The 17,677-nt window shown below is 35.8% G+C and overlaps 1 protein-coding gene across 2 annotated transcripts in view; it reads left to right on the plus strand.

Annotated features, from left to right (window-relative positions):
* Positions 1 to 17,677, plus strand: part of UGGT2 (UDP-glucose glycoprotein glucosyltransferase 2) — a 178,919-nt gene that overhangs the window by 39,202 nt on the left and 122,040 nt on the right. For both annotated transcript variants that reach the window (XM_073212435.1, XM_037024986.2), the window contains exons 9-12: positions 3,202 to 3,301; positions 4,348 to 4,408; positions 8,777 to 8,868; positions 12,687 to 12,837. In XM_073212435.1, coding sequence (XP_073068536.1) covers positions 3,202 to 3,301; positions 4,348 to 4,408; positions 8,777 to 8,868; positions 12,687 to 12,837 — 404 coding nt within the window. The remainder of the gene's footprint in view (positions 1 to 3,201; positions 3,302 to 4,347; positions 4,409 to 8,776; positions 8,869 to 12,686; positions 12,838 to 17,677) is intronic.

Here is a 17,677-nt window from a genome sequence, read left to right on the forward strand (position 1 = left end):
GAAAATAGGAGATAAAAGGAGTCAAAGATGGCTTTAAGATTTCCAGCTTTAAGCCTGAGTATCAAGAATATAAAACATGTAAGTAGATTTGGAGGTTGAATATGGGGCTTAGGAATAATGATATTGGCATTAAAAAGGTTGACTTAAAGTGATTGTAGCTTATCTAGATGACAAGGTCCAAAGTGGGGTGAATATAAAGTCCTTAAGCTAAAAGGAGAGGATATAAAAAGTTGAAAATCTTAGCATAAAGGTTTTCCAAAGGAGAAGGTGCTAACTGAAAGTGTTGAGTGATATATCAGTGCACAAAGGAGGGTGCTGGGTGCCCATCCCCACGCGGAAAGTAGAGCCAAGGAAGAAGACATGGCAGAATGATGAGAAGTGGAAGAACACATTGTAGAAGCTAAAGGAAATAGATTTTCAGGAAAGAGAACATGATCAGTACATTTTCTTCCTTTTTTTAATTGATACAATAAATATTTATTGAATGTCTGCTAGGTGTCAGTCAGTCATTACATCCATGGGTTCATAAATTTTTGGCTGACACCTGTAGTAGAAAATGTACTTTATACCATGTTCCATATACAAATGTACAATGTATGCTCAAAACTAAAAAAAAAAAGCTTCAGTATATGATATCTATGTTTACAATTTTTTATTCAGTCTGACAAAACTTTCTTTTATTCTACTCTATTTCAGTAGAAAGAAGAACTTCACATTATCCACTAATCTGATTTCACTACTTACTAATAGATTCCAACTGACATTTTGAAAAATACTAGATTCTGAAGATAAAATTATCTAAAACAGACACCACATTTCCTCAGAGGATCTTAGATAAACATAAGTAACTTAAAAATATATAAAAATCACCATTAAATTGCTGCAGAATAGAGGTAGATAGGATTACGAAGGGTAAATGCCAGGAAATCTGAACTAGTGAGAGATGGAAAGGGAAGGGAAGGGGGAACAGAAAGCAGAGGCTTCATCAAGAAGTGGAGATTGTTTGAGACTGAAGAGGGGTTGGACTGAATTGAGGAGGTGGGTAATGTAGAGAGAATACCAAGGATCTTTGTGAGAGGTTCACTATGGAGTGTGAGGTAAAAGGAGATATCAATAAAAACTGGATTCATTTTTTGCCCACTGGATGGACAATGGTGGTATTTAATGAATAGAGAGGACTAAAGACAACCAGATTTGGGCAACGATGGGGCAGAAAGATCACAAAAGTTTTTTATTAAACATGCTGCTTTTGAAGTACCCAAGTGGTAAAACCAAGACAGCTAAATATGGGGTTCTGAATTTCAGAGGCAAAGTATAGGGCTTAAATAGCAATTTAAGAGTCATCTAAGTATGGAGCAGTTCAGTAAAACGTAAAAATAATGTTAATAGAATATGCTAATACTCATTTGTTATTTACACCCTGATTCATAATTGAATTTTCAGGAGCTTTCAAATGAATTATGTGCAGAAAACTGGTCATGTGATGGGGCATTATATTCATGTTATAAAAAGTTTTTAAAGACTGGTTGTACTATCAAACCTGAATAAAAATAGTTACTCATGATGGTGATGATGATTGGCAATGATAAAAATATTAGCCAGTACTATATATCTGGCTCTCAATATGCATTATCCTAATTAACTTTTTAAAAACTCAAGTGAAGTAGATATCCCACTTTTCTAGGTGAGGAAACTAAGAAATGGAAACATAAAATAATTAGTCCAGGATCACAAATCTGATAAAGCACAGTCAGGGATACCTAAAATAAGCAGGTCTGTCTTATTTTAGAACCTAAATTCTTTCTTTCTCACTATATTGTACTGTTTCAGTGTATAGTGTTGTGGAGCCAAATGCTGTCAGGCAAGATCTTTGATTATATACTATCCTCAGATACCTTTTTTGGATAATTTCCTTGCTGTGCAGAAGCTCTTTAGTATGATAAAGTCTCACCTGTTTATTTTTGCTTCTGTTGCTTTTGGTATCAAATTTAAAAAAATCATTACCAAGATCAGTGTCCAGTAGCTTACCACTATGTTTTCTTCCAGGAAAGTTAACTTGTCTAATCCATTTTGAGTTTGTTTTTATGTATAGTGTAAAATAGTTCTTCAGTTTCCTTCCTTAGCATGTGAATACCCAGCACCAGTTACTGAATAAAAGCCACTGTTTCTTTGCATGAAGAAATCCTATTGCAAAAGGATCCTAGTAAGATAAGAAGTGAAAAATGCCCATTGTGTTTGTCAGTTAGGAGATACTAGTGAGCACTGCTACCTTCAGTGTAATAGTGGAGGCTGGCAACATGCTAAGGTAGGTTGAGGAAATTTTATTTAAAGTTATTTATCTAGAAAGGGTTAGAGAACTGGAATTTGAATTTTGGTCTGTTAGACTCTCCACCACACCAGAGGCTACCCAAAAAAAACCTTTGTCTAGGCTTAACTCCCACCTCATCCACCACTTCACACTGAGACTATGGAAACAGAACCAGTCTTATTTTGTTAAACTCGTTATTTTACTAGTATTTGATAAGCTAGGATTCTACTTCTCGTGAAATGTTAAAGAGAAACAGTAGGCTTCACTATTAGGTAATGAAGGAATTCAGTTGTAAAACCTTTTCTGATTCTTGACAACGTAATGAGACTGACTGCAGTAATCCACACATATATTCCTTTCCATAGGATTCTCATTTCAGGTAAAATAACACTAAGTCTCAGATTTTATTTTTATTGTAGTATAAAGGTAGAACAATGTTGAAAGAATGAACATTTCATATTTACTGAGTTAAACACGTTGGATCTTTGAGTTATTTTCAGAATTGGCTCTTCAATGTTCTCTTTTCCTTCCTCTTATTATTCTTTGTATCAAAGCTTTTTGTAGCATGTTTCATTTAACTTAATTATAGAAAAAATAGCTTTGCATCAGCATTTCTTTCCATATATCTCTTTTTGAAGTTATATAGTAATTCGAGGAAAACAAATAATAGGTGTTAAATCATAATTACTCATTCATAAAAGTATAAAGCTTATCTTAATTGGACCTAGTATTAACTTTCCATTTAAAAGTTTAGAAAATGCTAAATGTAAGAGTGTTAATGTGTCTATATATAAATTTGGCAAGAAGGGTTGACTAAATTATTTAAATTACATGGAAGTATCTATAACTGTCTGACATTATTCTAGATCCTTAATGATATTTCTTCCTTCCAGATCTTAGTTTTAAAGCAGCTTCTCAAATAATGTCCACTCCAGTTTATGATGCCATAAAGTTAATGAAAGACATTTCACAGAACTTCCCCATAAAAGCCAGGTATATTAAAGTTTATTGGTTTTATTATAGCCAGAATTCTTTCCATTAAATAAATTTTATGAAAAACAACTGATTTAAATTCATGATGTCAGTGAATTATAGTATATGTAATATTTATAAGATCAGGGTTTTTCTTCATTATGTACATTGGTTTTTATTTACTAGAGGAGAGTAATGGTTGTGTACATACTACAGAAAACAACTCTTGAATTAGAGGCAACTGTAAAGGAAAAAATTTATTTTAAAAATTATTTGAACATAAACAGTGAGACATGGTAATCCAAGAAAAACTTGTTGAAGCAATAAATAATAAGGGATTATTTTTCTCTTTCCCATATGATGATGAAAAGTATTATTCTAAATAGATCTATGCCCAAAGAACTGCCTAAAACAGAACTTTGCATTAGCAGTCTTAATTTTTAAATCATTTTCTTTGCATAAGATTGACAGATCAGTGACTAATTAAGCATTCTTAGGAGTTGTAAAGTCAAATAAGTATAGTTAATAGCCTTATTTTTAAAATATTCTAAAAAATGTAATTCTCATAAATTACATTTGTTCTTTAAGAATTAATATGTGAAGTCAGTTTTATCAATATTTTAGAACTTATACACTCAGGTAAAGATCCCAGGTTAACTAAAATTCTTTTTGTACAAGTATTCTAAAAAATTGCCTATTTGCATTGACACATATGACATTGGTAATTTCAAATAGAATTTCTTTGTATGGACAAAACAATACAAAATAGCATTTTCAGTCACTTGTTTTTGAAAAAAGAAGTATTTTGTAGCAAAGAAGCTCTGATAATAATGCATGCAGTTAGTGCACATGAACATTTGACAGTGTCTGTTCCATTTGAATCGAGTACCATTGTCAAATGAAAGCCGTGGTACCACTTGTTCAGTAGTCTATATGGAAATGTGTATCTGTAGCCATGAAGTGTTCGGGGTTTTTAGTTTCTTATCTGAGTAATGTATTATATTGAATTACAGATTAGTACTATGTATTTAAGAAAGAATGAATTATATCAGTACTTATTTTCCCAGATCTCTGACCAGAATTCCTGTAAATCAACATCTGAGGGAGGAAATACAGGAAAATCAAAAGGTTTGTTTGAGTTCCTTTTCTAAAAAATTTACCACACTAATATGACATACGCAACTAGGCATTCTTAGGAATTATTAAGTCAAATAAGTATAGTTGGTAGGCTACAAAAATATTGAACATCAAGAATTCAGGGAGTGCTTGAATCTGTATAAAGACCGCACTTCTTTTTTGCGTGTAAACTTTTGGTTTACATGTTTTGCAGGAATATTCTTTGGTATGTAGAGAAGAAATGCTGGAGCAGTGACACACTTCCGGGGCAGCCACGTGCCCAGTCAGTCCGTGAGGAACACTGCCAAGGACACTCCAAGATGATGTGAATTTCTAGTTAGAAGCACTCTCTTCTCTGAGGTTGGAACCCCAGTTTGTTAGCTTACTGCTCCCAAGAGTGCTTTCTGAGAAATTTCTCCCAACCAAGAACTGATCAAAGACACTTTGACAGAATACTGTCTGTTGAGCATTGGATATGTTTATCGTAGGACCAAAACTGAAACAGAGGTAAGGGAAAGCTGGTGGCTTAGTAGGTAAATAGTACTCAGACAATGATAAAATGTTGCAACTAATAGAAATCCTGGGAGGTGTAGGAAATAGAACAGACTTGCTGACTGCCTTGGCTGCCTTGGTGGTCCGCTTCAGCTGCCCTCTTCAGAGTGCACCGAGAGAAAGACAGATGGTAATGGCTTTTGTGTTACTAATCTTGGGGGAATGTGTTTGGACTGGTAGTCCACGTGGCTCACTACCACATGGGGGATGTGGGTGGTAACCAAACAAGCTGGGGTTCCAACCTGGGAGAAGAGAGTGTTTGTAACTAGAAGTTCACGTCGTCGTGGAGCGGCCTTGGCAGTGTTCATCACGGACTGGGCACGTGGTGCCCCGGAAGTGCGTCAGTGCCCCAGCATCTCTTCTCTGCACACTGAAGAATAATTCCTGCAAAACATGTAGACCAAAGGTTTACAAGCAAAAAAGAAATAAATGGTCTTTAACTATACAGAAGGATGATCTATCGTCACTCATAATAAGATACGTAGAGATCAGTTAAACTAAGGTACCAGATTTTTAAAATTCCAAAATTTGAGGGTGCTGTCTGTTGGTAAGTCTGTCTTTTTTGTGTAAGAAATTCAGGTGAACAAGATACACATTTGTATATTTGCAAAAAGGAACACCAGAAGGATGAACAAGAAAAAAAAGGTTATCTCTAAGGGTCATGGATAGATAAGGAGAAAGAGTGGAAGTTGCTGGAATGAGCACAGGAATTCTTTGTATAGGTTTTTGATAAGTTTTTATAAGTATTGACTTTGGACTCATGCAAAGATTCAGAAAATATTCTGACTGTTGAATTCATTTAAGTGAATTTGGGTTTTGTTTTATTCAGGAGGCAACTTCTTTAACTCCAACAAATTTCCCTTCAAAGTTCATAATTGTTATTTTGCTCAGAGACTGGCCCAAATCCACTTCCGGTGATTTTAAATTCAATGATAATCCAGTGTGTATCTGTTACTGTTCACTGTAAGAACTGTTAATTATATTCCATAACATTTTTTTGTTTGGGAAAAATGGAAATATGGGCAGTTAGCCCAGTAAACACCCCCTCCTTTTTTTTACTTCAGCAGTGTGAAACAGATCATTGCAATTACATAATTACATAATAAACCAAATGCAGATATTTAAATACAAAATTCAAATAAAGGATTATACCTCATCCAAAAAAAGTTCACACCTTTTCTAATCATGTCAACTAATTATTTAGACTGTGTGGCAGTTTGAGTTCTAGAGAAAAATCCCTAAATTAGAGTATCTTCTCCAAAATTTCCTCTGTAAAACATGCATTTTTCAGAATCTTATCTTCTCTTGTCACTCATACTGAAAAAAAGAAAAAGTTCTCTATATTAAAATTTATATCTGATTGAACTTCAAATTTTAAATTTAGAATTTATGTAGTTTCAGTTTAGGAACCTCCAGACATGACTATAAGAAATTTACCATTATAAATCTCAACCAGAGAGATTTCTCTTCTGAGATCCAGTCAATTAGATTTTTTTAGGTTCAGGTAATAACCAGCAACTTTAGCTATTAAAGGAATATATTAGAATACCTGTTCCTTCCTTTTTTGAAAGAGATTATATTTTTTCCATGGGTATTTGTAGTTGTTTCTGCTCAAACCCTAAGCGTACTCCCAACTTAATTCCACTTTTAATAAAATGTCTTTGTCTTTTTCTAGACCTTAAAAATAGTGTAAACTCAAGCCTCAAACTCATATGAAGATAAATCAGAGGCCATGAGTTCTCATGGAAGACTTGTTCTTCCTCCACCAAGGATCAAGTTGAGATTGACAAGTTTTCAAAGCTGTTTTTGCAGGCCATTTGGTTTTCTAGGTCACCTTTTCACTGTGAATGTGGCCATATTTGTGTGCACAAAGATATCTCTGGCCTTGCTTCCTGCCTTGGATGGGCCCAAGGCTTTGCCTCCTGTAATTCTGTGACTGACTTTTAAAAACTCAAGCTTTAGGCCTCCTAGGAAGCTTGCAATTTGGTCAAAGCAGGGCCTTCAGTGTTGGTTTTCATCCTTGAACTCATATTCTCACTTCTTTGCTGTTAGATGGAAGTCCTTACTTTTAAAAGCTAAGCCATTCATTTAGAGTAAATTTTTAATATTTTTGTCTAGCATTTCAAGTTTTCTTTCACTAAGGAGGATTTCATGATCCTCCTTTTTTTATATGGACCAGAGGGTCCATATTGCTAAAAACGGAAAACTTACTCCTTGATTTAAGAAGGGCTGCTTTAGATGATACACTCTGGGGAATTTGCCAGGATTTAAGGGGAAGGGGAAATAATTTATCAGCTCCACTTTCCACCAGACTAACAGTATTTCAGCCATCAACTTTACTGAGTTCAATTTATTACCCTTTTTTTAGCATCTTCTTTATTCAAGGTACTATGCCTGGCATAACCATGCTTGAGAGAATTAGCAGTTTAGAATAGATGTGTGTGCTCGGTCTGCTCTCTGCTTAGAGTAAAGGTGTAAAATGGATGAGGTGCTGGAGGGAGCTTGAGACAATGTGGATGAGTGTTCAGTGCAGTTTGGGGAAAACAGGCAACGAGTTCATTAGGCATCTGTAGATTTTGAAACTAGAAAGGCACAGCAGTCGCTAAAGACAAATCAAAATTTTACCTGTGAACCTTCTCATGTTAAAGTTTCATCCCTTGCCAGTACTCTGTGTAAATCCAGTGGAAGTGTTTTCTTTCCTCTTACAAATGTAGTTCCTTCTCTGCCTTCTCTGAATGTAACTCCCTGCTGTGATGAGAGATAACCATCCAGAAAAATTGACCTCTGCCAAGGCTCCTCTGAATCTCTTCCAGTTAGTTGCTTTATCTGCCTTTCCAGAACAATTTATGCAAAATTTCTGTTAGGTTGCTTATCATGTGATGTCACTGAATGTACTGTTTGAAGTTTCCTTAACTTTTTCCCCCTAAACCAATTTGCCTACCCTGCTAACAGAACTAATAAAAGCTTCATTTGAGAGTGCCGTGCATGTCCCTAGACACAGGTACATAGTACGTATAAACTTTAACACACATTCTAAGATAGATACAAGTACTCCATTGTACAAATGAGGAAACTCAGATTCATGGAAGCTAAGTAAATATGTTCAAATCTTACCACTTGTAGGTAGCAAGATAAGATTGAAAGTAGATCTGACTCCCACACCATGATCTTAATAACTATTCACTACTGGCAAGGACATTACCTTTTTTACTTTTATTAATTGCTCTGGTGCCCAGAATCATTTCTAGCACATAGCAGGCACTCAGGAAATATTTACTGAATGAAAAGACAATGAATGTTCAAACACTGTTTTATGAAGTTAGAATGATCTACAAATATTTACACATACACCAAAGTTTTGAGTCCTGGAATATCAAAGAATAGGAATGTGGCAACTATCAAATTCTGAGTGTATGTGCATACATATACACACACACAATATAAAATGTAGTAGGTTAAGTCATCTCTGTAGCATTAGAACTTTAATAGCATTTATTGTAAAAACAACATATTCAGATATTTGTGTCTCTGACCTATCACAAGATTCCCATCACTTAGATCAGGGATGCGCAAATTAGTACTCACCTATAAGCCAAACTGGCTGCTGCCTGTTTTTACAAATAAAAGTTTTACTGGAACATAGTCTTGCCCATTTGTTTATGTATTGTCTATGGCTACTTTTGTGCCTCAAGGGCAGAACTGAGTGGTTACAAAAGAGATGATGTGACCAGCAAAACCTTAACTATTTACTCTAAGCTTGCCAACTCCTGACATAGATCGCTCTTGTTATATAACTTAGTTAACTATATTACTCTGCTCTATTTCAAGGATCTTCATAATAGATATGACATTCAGCCAGGTGATGCTCGTCTGTATATAAATGGACTTCATGTTGATAAGGATGCTTATGATCCTTTTAGGTAAGTATTGAATTATTGATACAAACTATGGTTTATATAAAGGTAAATATTATCCTGAATTTAGTAGTTGTCAAAATGCAAATAACCACTTTAAAGGTAAAGCCAAATGCATGTTTTTGATTGTGCAAAATAACTCATTATTTTGATAAAATACTTCTAAGTGTCTTAGGATGTCACCTGGGAGAGACTTGGGAGACGTTTGTTCAGGTGAAAAAAATTAATGTTTCTGAATCTTAGACCTGTACTATCCCAGAGTCTTTTATTTATCATGGTGTTTGCCCATAAATTAAAGTCAGGGGCCAAACAGAGGAGAATTCAAACTGGATTTATTTTACTTTTAGAGAAAAACATAAAACTACCTTAAAAATTAATATTTAAAATAAGAGGAATTTAGTAAACACAATATCTTGGTTCAGAAATTCAGTTTTTATTCAGTTGAATATACTTTTATTGAACTTAAATGTTTATTTTATTTTTCTTAACAGTTTGGAGATACTTAGGAAAATACAGGAAAGTCTAAGAAGTAGAGTAGTTCAAACGGAGCTTTTCTCTTTATTTAGTTGAATCCTTGGACCTAGTATTGGGAAAATAACCCAAGATACACAGGATAAATCTGACACATAGGAAGAGTAGGGAAGTTGTTGGCTCCTGGCCTGCACTTCAGAGGAACAAGAATTACATCTGCACCAGGAACAGCGAAAACAGGTTCAAAGGAGGGAGTGAAATGGTAGGTAGATTTTGGAAAGTTTTCTGTGTCAGGATTTGGGGAGATTTTGGTAGCAAGAGCACTTTGCCCAGTAATTTAGAAAGGCTGTAGGTTATTCAAGAAATAGAGCTCCTCTGCCTGGTAATTAGTGATCTGTAGGATATATGATACAATTTTGTTCTTCATTGGTGTGATCACCAGTTGTCGTCACTACAGTGCCCTTAAAAAAGGAAAGGAAAATATGGGAGCATATTTATATCATCTAACGTTGTAAGCACAAAATAAAGAAGTTTTCAGAAAAAGATCAGAACATATAGAATAGAATTAGTATGAAGAGGTTGATGAATGGGAGAAAATGAGTAAGGAAAGAGGAGAGGAAGCAAAACGCCATATATTGCAAAAGTCGTATCCTGGATCTAGAGAGAGGTCCTGTGCAACTGGTACTTCAGAATTGTCTTTCTGGGGAAAAACCAGGGTGGGTAATTATTTTGCACTTCGTTCCTATCTTCCATTTCTCAATGCATTTTGGGGTTGAGGAGAAGTGATAACGTGCTCATGGCCCTGCCCTTCTCCCTCTGATCTTGGAGGTAGTGGGAGGAGCCAAAGCCTCCGTGGGTCCGATCAGCATTGGCTCCGTCTGGGGTGTGCCCAAGCCCAGCTCGCACTCCCAGGGAGGCCTAGGCAGGAGGAGGCTGTGGCAGTGACCAGAGAGAAAAGCAGGGAGGACAGAGTAAATTTGGCATCTTCAATATCTCCCTCAGAGCCATGCACACATCTTTGTCTCTAAGTTCACCTCGGCCCCAGACTTGACCAGACAGACACTGGAACAAAGTGGATATTACCCATTTTGACAGCCAACCTTTTCCTGCTGGAGGACTGTCACTACTGTCTACCTACCAGGAAGGAAGAAGTAAAGGTGTCTTGATTTCCCCACTTGTTTAGTTTTTTCTGTATTTTAATGACATAATCTGGCTCAGAATTCTTTCAGGTTCTTGATAAATATGTTTTCATAATGCAAGCAATATTAAAATTCAATATTACAAAATCAATTCAGTATTAAAATTCAGTGAACATCTGAGGGACTACTATGCTACGGAAACCACGCAACATTGGGGGTGCAGTGGTGGATGAAACAGTAACAAGTCTCACCTGAGTGAAATGGTATGTCTAATGGGTAACTGACATGAATCACATAACTACAGTTTGGTAAGGTTTATGAAAGGTAAAGCAGAGTGCTTTGGGAATTTAAAACTCCAAAGATTTAAACTGTTCTTCATGGAACATGGAGACAAGTAGATATCTGATTTCTTCAAGAAAGCAATATTCAAGCTAAGGCTTAAGGATGATTCAGGTGAAGTTGAGTGGAGTTTCTGCCAGCATGGCATATTTGAGAAAGTAAAGTCTAGTATGGCCAGACTGGAGTGAGGAGGAGCTGTGAGAAGCCAAGTTCACGCACGTAGGCAGCAGTCAGATTGTGTAGTCGGGTTTTGGATTTTGACCTTTTATTTCAAGGGCAGGAGAAGCCAGTGATTCTAAGCATATCTAAAGATAGTGACTATTTAAAAGAGAAACATGGGAAACTATTTCACTTATTTATATATCCAGAGATAGAGGAATCAGTATGCAAAAGTCAATATTTGGGAAGAGCAAGGGAAAAGCTAATGCTTGCTGAGGGCAACTGTGTGCCCAGTAGTAAATTAATTTAATCCTAGTATCTATAAAGTGATTATTACTATTCTCTTTTTTATAGATGGGGAAACAAAGACACAGAGAGATCTCACACAAAGATAGGGATACAGTCAGCAAATCGAATCAGGGTTTGAAATCTCACACCCTTTCCCATATACCATGTAACTCTTATCTAGTTTTTCTCCTGATGGTTTCCGTGTCAACTAGGTTGAGATAACAAAGATAGTAGTTACAAAAGCAATGGGGAGTATTAAAATTCTATCACACAAAAAAGTGTATGATCAGTAAGCATCATAAAAATTTTGAAATAGAACATTGACAATGCAATCCAGAATTCATTTTACAAATGAGAAAATTTAGACTAAAAGGGTGAAGAACTTCAAGAAACCACACATGAAGTAGTGTTACAGCCCAGCTAAATTTTATTAGATTGGTGATTTATATATTTCAGCTAGTGTTCTTTTTATCACACTCATCTCCTGATACATTTGCAGGGTATAAAAATTCTGCTTTGGAAAACAGTGGTCGGAACCACCTGGGATACAGACATGCAGCACTTGAGTCATTCAGGCCAGCTGGAAAACTTTAAAAATAAAAACAAAAACCAGCTTTCAACAAACTTTGCCACAGTCAGTAAAGCCTTATCCTTACAGATACATCGAAGCGCTGCATTCCGGTAGCATTCACATCTCAGCTCTACTGGCCTCTAGCTGGCTGAGTACCTGGGCTGGAGCCCTCACCTCTCTGAGTTCAGCCGCATCATTTGGGACATCCTGAGGTGTTGTGAAACTCAGAGGAGCTCTGTTTGAAAAGCACTTGGCACTTACCTGGCATGCAGGATGAGCTTGATATATAGTATAAAGATAGTAATGGGCCATTATTTTTGTCAATAGCTATTTATTGCTGATGTTATTTTAGGAGTAATAATTTCTAACATGTTTAAGAGCTGTCAAATTATTATATATGTAACTAAAAATTTAAATATATATTCTAAACAGATGTGAACTTTCATGCTTTAATGGTGTTTTCTTTGCTCTAAAATTGTACATTTTAGGTCATATTTGATCTTACCTTGTTTTGGTAGTAGATTTATCAAAATAGCAACATAGTATATTTTCCCCTTCATTTAGCTTGCTCAGGGGTAAGCATATCCTCTCTTCTTTCATAGGAATATAATAAATATACCTTGTTGTCTTATGTTTTAAATAATAAGATTTTGTTACTACTTTAGGAAAAAACCTCAGTGGAAGGTTACCCTGGATTACTAATTAGAAACACTCCTTGTCTTATTTGTATTTTCCTGCTACTAATAAAAATAGCATTGAAACTTGTTTCTAATGCTTTGAGAAAGCTATAAATTTTAAAGGATTTTTTTAAATTATGGAAAATAAAGATAAAATTTATTTCTTTTCTTTAAACAAAGTATTTTGGACATGCTGAAACTAGAAGGACAAATTATGAATGGCTTTCGCAGTCTTGGGATCAACAGAGAAGATAGGAGCAAATTTTTAAAATTAAATCCACACGATTGGGACGATACCTATGCCTTAGATATTAGGCATCCTTCTATAGTGGTAAGTGTTCATGTAATTCCTTGTATTCAAACCATTAGTAGATTTAAGACTTAACACCAAATATTGGCAACCTTATAGTAAATACAAGCATTTCGGAAGAGGTTGTTGCAGGAGAACTCAGGAGAAAAGAAGTAGAGAGGCATCCCGCATTCTAGCCTTTTCCTTCCCCTTCCTCAGATTCTCTGTATTTGCTCACAAGAACACCCACTGCCTCTCACTCAGTATCCTTTTCATCTTTAAAGTTAATAACAAAATAAACAAGAACAACAAAATAACCACATGAACAACAGCAAAAACAAAACACCAAATTGATAAAAATCTGGGGAATGTAAGACCACCTTAATGTCATAAAAATCTTGCCTGGACAATTTTCCGAGGCCTCCAAACATTCTGGTCTGTGTATTAAAGCCTGAGAGAGTTTTCTGAAATCTGATCGCAGCCTCCTCCCTTCCTTAAAGCACAGAACAGCCCTCCGCGTGGCCTACTTCTTCCTTTCATTTCTTAGACTGTGAAGTGTTCTCTTTGCTGTCCCTGTCTCGTGCTTGGACATCCAGCTGATTCCTACTCCATTCAAGTAACTCCTACTCTTTTTTCATATTTCAACTCCCAAACAATTCCTGAAAGAAGCTTTCCTTAGCTCTCCAGATTAGAGGAGTGTTTTCCATGTACACATACATCAGGGAGTCCCCAGGATCACCTTCAGGTTCAGGGACTTGCTGAAAGGACTCCCAGGGCCTAGAAGCTGTTCTACCTTGGTTTGGATTTATTAGAGTAAACGAACGAACACGAAACAACAGCCTCGGGAGACAGCGTCTGGGGTGAAATCCAGAGGCAGCCAGGTGCAAGCTTCCAAGAATCTGCTCCTAGTGGAGTTATACAGGATGTGCTTAACGTGAGGTGTGAAGCTGTGTGCAAAGTGCTACCTACTAGAGAAACTTTCGTGAGCCTGAAATTTCAGAGTTTTAAAGGGTATATCATATATGCAAGTAAAATAAAAGGGTCTGTCATATGGCTAAGTGACTGATGTCAGTCACTGAACTTCATACCCTTGGAGGAAAAGCAGGTATTCATCATAAATCATATTATTTGTATGCACTCTCTGTATAGATTGCTCAGCATGCTGCAAGGCCCTACGCAAAAAGAAACCATCAGTCAGAACATTGTCAAGAACTCGATTCCAGGAAGCCAACCTAGAAAACCTGTGTCAGGAAAGCAGGTCCTTCTTGGGAGTGTGCAAGGAATAAGCAACCCAGGCCTGCTGAGTTAATCCTTTCACACACAAAGGTGTAATTTTTGATTATCCAGTGATGCTCTGATGTCTTTAGACTCTGCAAACTTTCCGAAAGTAGGAATTTTATCCATTTTTTTTCTGTCACCCTTGTATCCCTGGTTTTAGTAGGTACTCAATAAATACAAATATTCCTTGAATGAGTACATAAATATTAATCTCAAACCAATATAAAACATACTTTTTAACAATGACACTCTGGGAACATCCCAATTATGACATAATCAATATAAGTATGTCCACATTGTTATATAACATTTATAATAATAATAATAATAATACTCATATTAATGTAACCTTAAAAGTAGAACATGAGAACTGAAAAAATAAGACTATCATACGACATAGACATTGTAACTAAAACTAGCTAAGGAAAGGCATTATAATTAATAAGAGACTAGCAAAATGGTTTTGAAGTGACAGAAAACAAATCAAAAGCTTTTTTCCAAAAACAATTTGGAAGACAAAGATTTATTCATAATAATACAAAAATTTAAATACCTTGACAATATCTTAATAACTATTATACCATAAAATAATCCTAATAATTAATATTTAAAACTGTACTTTAACTGAGAAAATATAAAAGAAAAGTAAAATGATTCAGAGAGAGTGTTCATTGGCATAGCCTTTTAAAAAGTAACATTTGTAGTTACCTTACAATGTTCATACACATCGTTCTAGTAATTTCACCCAAAGACATGATCACCACTGCATATTTTTAAAACAAAATAGAAATGACTTAAGTATATAACAGGAATGTCATAAATTGTATATCCACACAATCTAATATTATTCAGACATTAAAATTATGTTTATAAATGTTTTAGTAACCAGGAGCAATAGTATGTCTCATGTTAACTAAAAGATATAGACTTATATCATGAAAAGATAGAGAATCAGAAGGAAATATATCAAAATGTTAAGTTATTAATAGGTGATAGGGTTTAATAGATAGTTGGGTTTTTCTTTATGCTTTTCTGTAAATTTCAAATTTTTAACAATAGGTACATATGATCAGGGAAAATAATATAACCTCTCTGAATATCTGACTGTTTCATACAAAATATAAAAATGTAAGGGATTGCCTCTGAAGTAGCTCAGTTTTTAGTTACTTTTGTCCTAGTAGAGCTGCCTTCCCACTTAGAAATGTAGTCCCACCATCTAAGAACCATGGAGTGATAGCAGCACCAAAGACCTGCCGCACTCCCTGAACATCAAAGACTTCAGACTCAGGAAAAACCACCACAATTATAAATTAGTAACCACACATATTTTCTAGAACTAAGTGACTTGTTATGAATGTTTATTGTTACCCTTTTTTTTTTCACTACTTTTTAGACTGTGTTCTCTCACTGGCTAGATGTTACTTTACTTGGGTATCTAGAAGCTCAGTAATAGATGTCTTTTCTAAAAATGTTCTATTGGAAAAAGGAATAACCATGTTGGTAATCTTAATACTTTGTGCCATTTCTATTAAGCATTTATAGTTTTTTTAGCGTTTATAGGATGCTGGGAGTGTGAATCACACTGAGAAAATTAGGAAAGTAATTTTCAAGGCTATTCTGGACATAAGAAATGGATCTGTAAAGAACTTTAGCAGCTCCATTGATTAAATAACACCCTGGTCCTCTGAGGTTAGTGGTAGACAGTCTCTTGTATTAGGAGGAGCTGACAGTGCTGTTCCCGCTGTGCCCACACCCCAAAGAGTCACATTTCCTTGGGCTGAAGTCTCCTATCCTCTTGCCCACTTCCTGGCCACCTTCAGGAGGCATTCTCTTCCAAGGAACTTCTACCTGAAAGTGTCACAAATAATTCTCTATTGAGGTAAAATATGCATAACATAAAATATGCTCTCAACAATTTTAAGTGTGTAAGTCAGTGGCATTAAGTACATTCACAATGTTGTACAACTACCACTTTTACCCATTTCCAGGACTTTTTCATCATTCCAAGCAGAAACTTTGCATACCCATTACACACTGCTCCTCGTGCCCTTTTCCCCCAATGGCCCAGGTAACGTCTTTTCTACTTTACCTGGTAAAGCCTCTGTGAATTTGCCTATTCTAAGTATTTCATGTAAGTGGAGTCACACAATATGTGTCCCTTCATGCCTGGCTTATTTCACTAGGCATAATGTTTTCGGACTTCATCCATGTTGTAGAAGGTGTCAGAATTTTATTTGTGAAAGCTAAATAACAGTTGAATTTTTTTCAAAATGTCTTTTTTGTATACTATTAAGGGAAGCTTCATGTCTCAGTTAAATGCTTTTATTTTCCACTTGGGAAGAGCCTGCACTGAGTAGAAAATTATTTCTGAGGTTTTATTTTATAGATACCTTTAAAAAAAATTAACTGGCACAAAATGCAGAGCTCTGAGATCTCAGAACTCTTTTCACCTTGTTCTGTTAAAGCAGCAAAATTAATTCACACACAAGCTTTATATTTGTGTCATAGCATTTGCTACCACCCACTATATGTGTGTATTTGTTATTATCTTCTTCCAGTGGAATGTAAGTTCCACAAAAAGCAGGACTTTGTTAAATGTCCTCCACATACCCCAGGTCCTATCATATAGCAAGTCCTCAGAAAACCTGTTGAGTACCTTCCCATCAAAACTGTTACCCATTAAAGAAAGCCATACTTTGCTTTTAATCCTGCCCCCCAACTCTGGATCTGTCTCCCCATTTCATTTTTGTCTTAAAGAGAAAGCTGAGTCACCGAGTTACATCACTTCTGACCTCTGTTTATACCCTCCCCAAACAAACCTTAGCAGCATATTTCTTAAAAATTGCTGATTGACAGTTAAGTAAGAACTCAAGAGGGTCATTGAGTATTCTCCCATCCCTGGTTTATCGTTCGAGGTTTCTCTCTCAGACATCAGAAGTCACAATTTAAATTTATCTAGGCTAGTTGTACCCTTTTTCCATGCTTGCTACAATTCCTCAGGTATTGCTAGCATTTTGTTAGACAACAATACAAACAAACATAGAATTGTATGTTTGACTACTTTGGATTGTGATTCCTTTTCAAGCAAGACCACCTACAGAAAAGGGACTTTGGCCCTGTTCTACCAAACTAGCCCTGCCTCCAGCTGCTACTCTTTTCTATCCTGTGGTATTGAGATGTAGCCACATTCCTGGGGTGCTTCTGATCATTTTCTTTCATTTCCTCCTCTTCAGTGTTCCCAAGTCACCCTAGCCATTTGTCCTTATATAAAAACAATTCTAATTATTTTTCATTGTCACCAAGATAACAGTGGATGGTTTTTAAAAAGCACCAGTAGACACAGGCAGAGGATATGAGTTCTTTATCCAAGTTAAGACTTTAGCTTGCTATCCAAGCCATGAAGGCAAGTTTCTCTTCTAAATTCAGTTCCACTAATCTGCATCTTACCCTTAGGCCAGTACCACCCTGTTTGATTACCATAGTTTTATAGCAAGTTTCAAAATGGGAAATTGTGAGTCTTCGAACTTCCTTCTTTTTCAGGATTGCCTTAGCAATCCTGGGACCCTTGCCTTTCATTATGAATTATAAGATCAGCTTCTCCATT

The sequence above is a fragment of the Manis javanica genome, chromosome 9, assembly GCF_040802235.1.
Source record: "Manis javanica isolate MJ-LG chromosome 9, MJ_LKY, whole genome shotgun sequence".
NCBI lineage: Eukaryota > Metazoa > Chordata > Mammalia > Pholidota > Manidae > Manis > Manis javanica.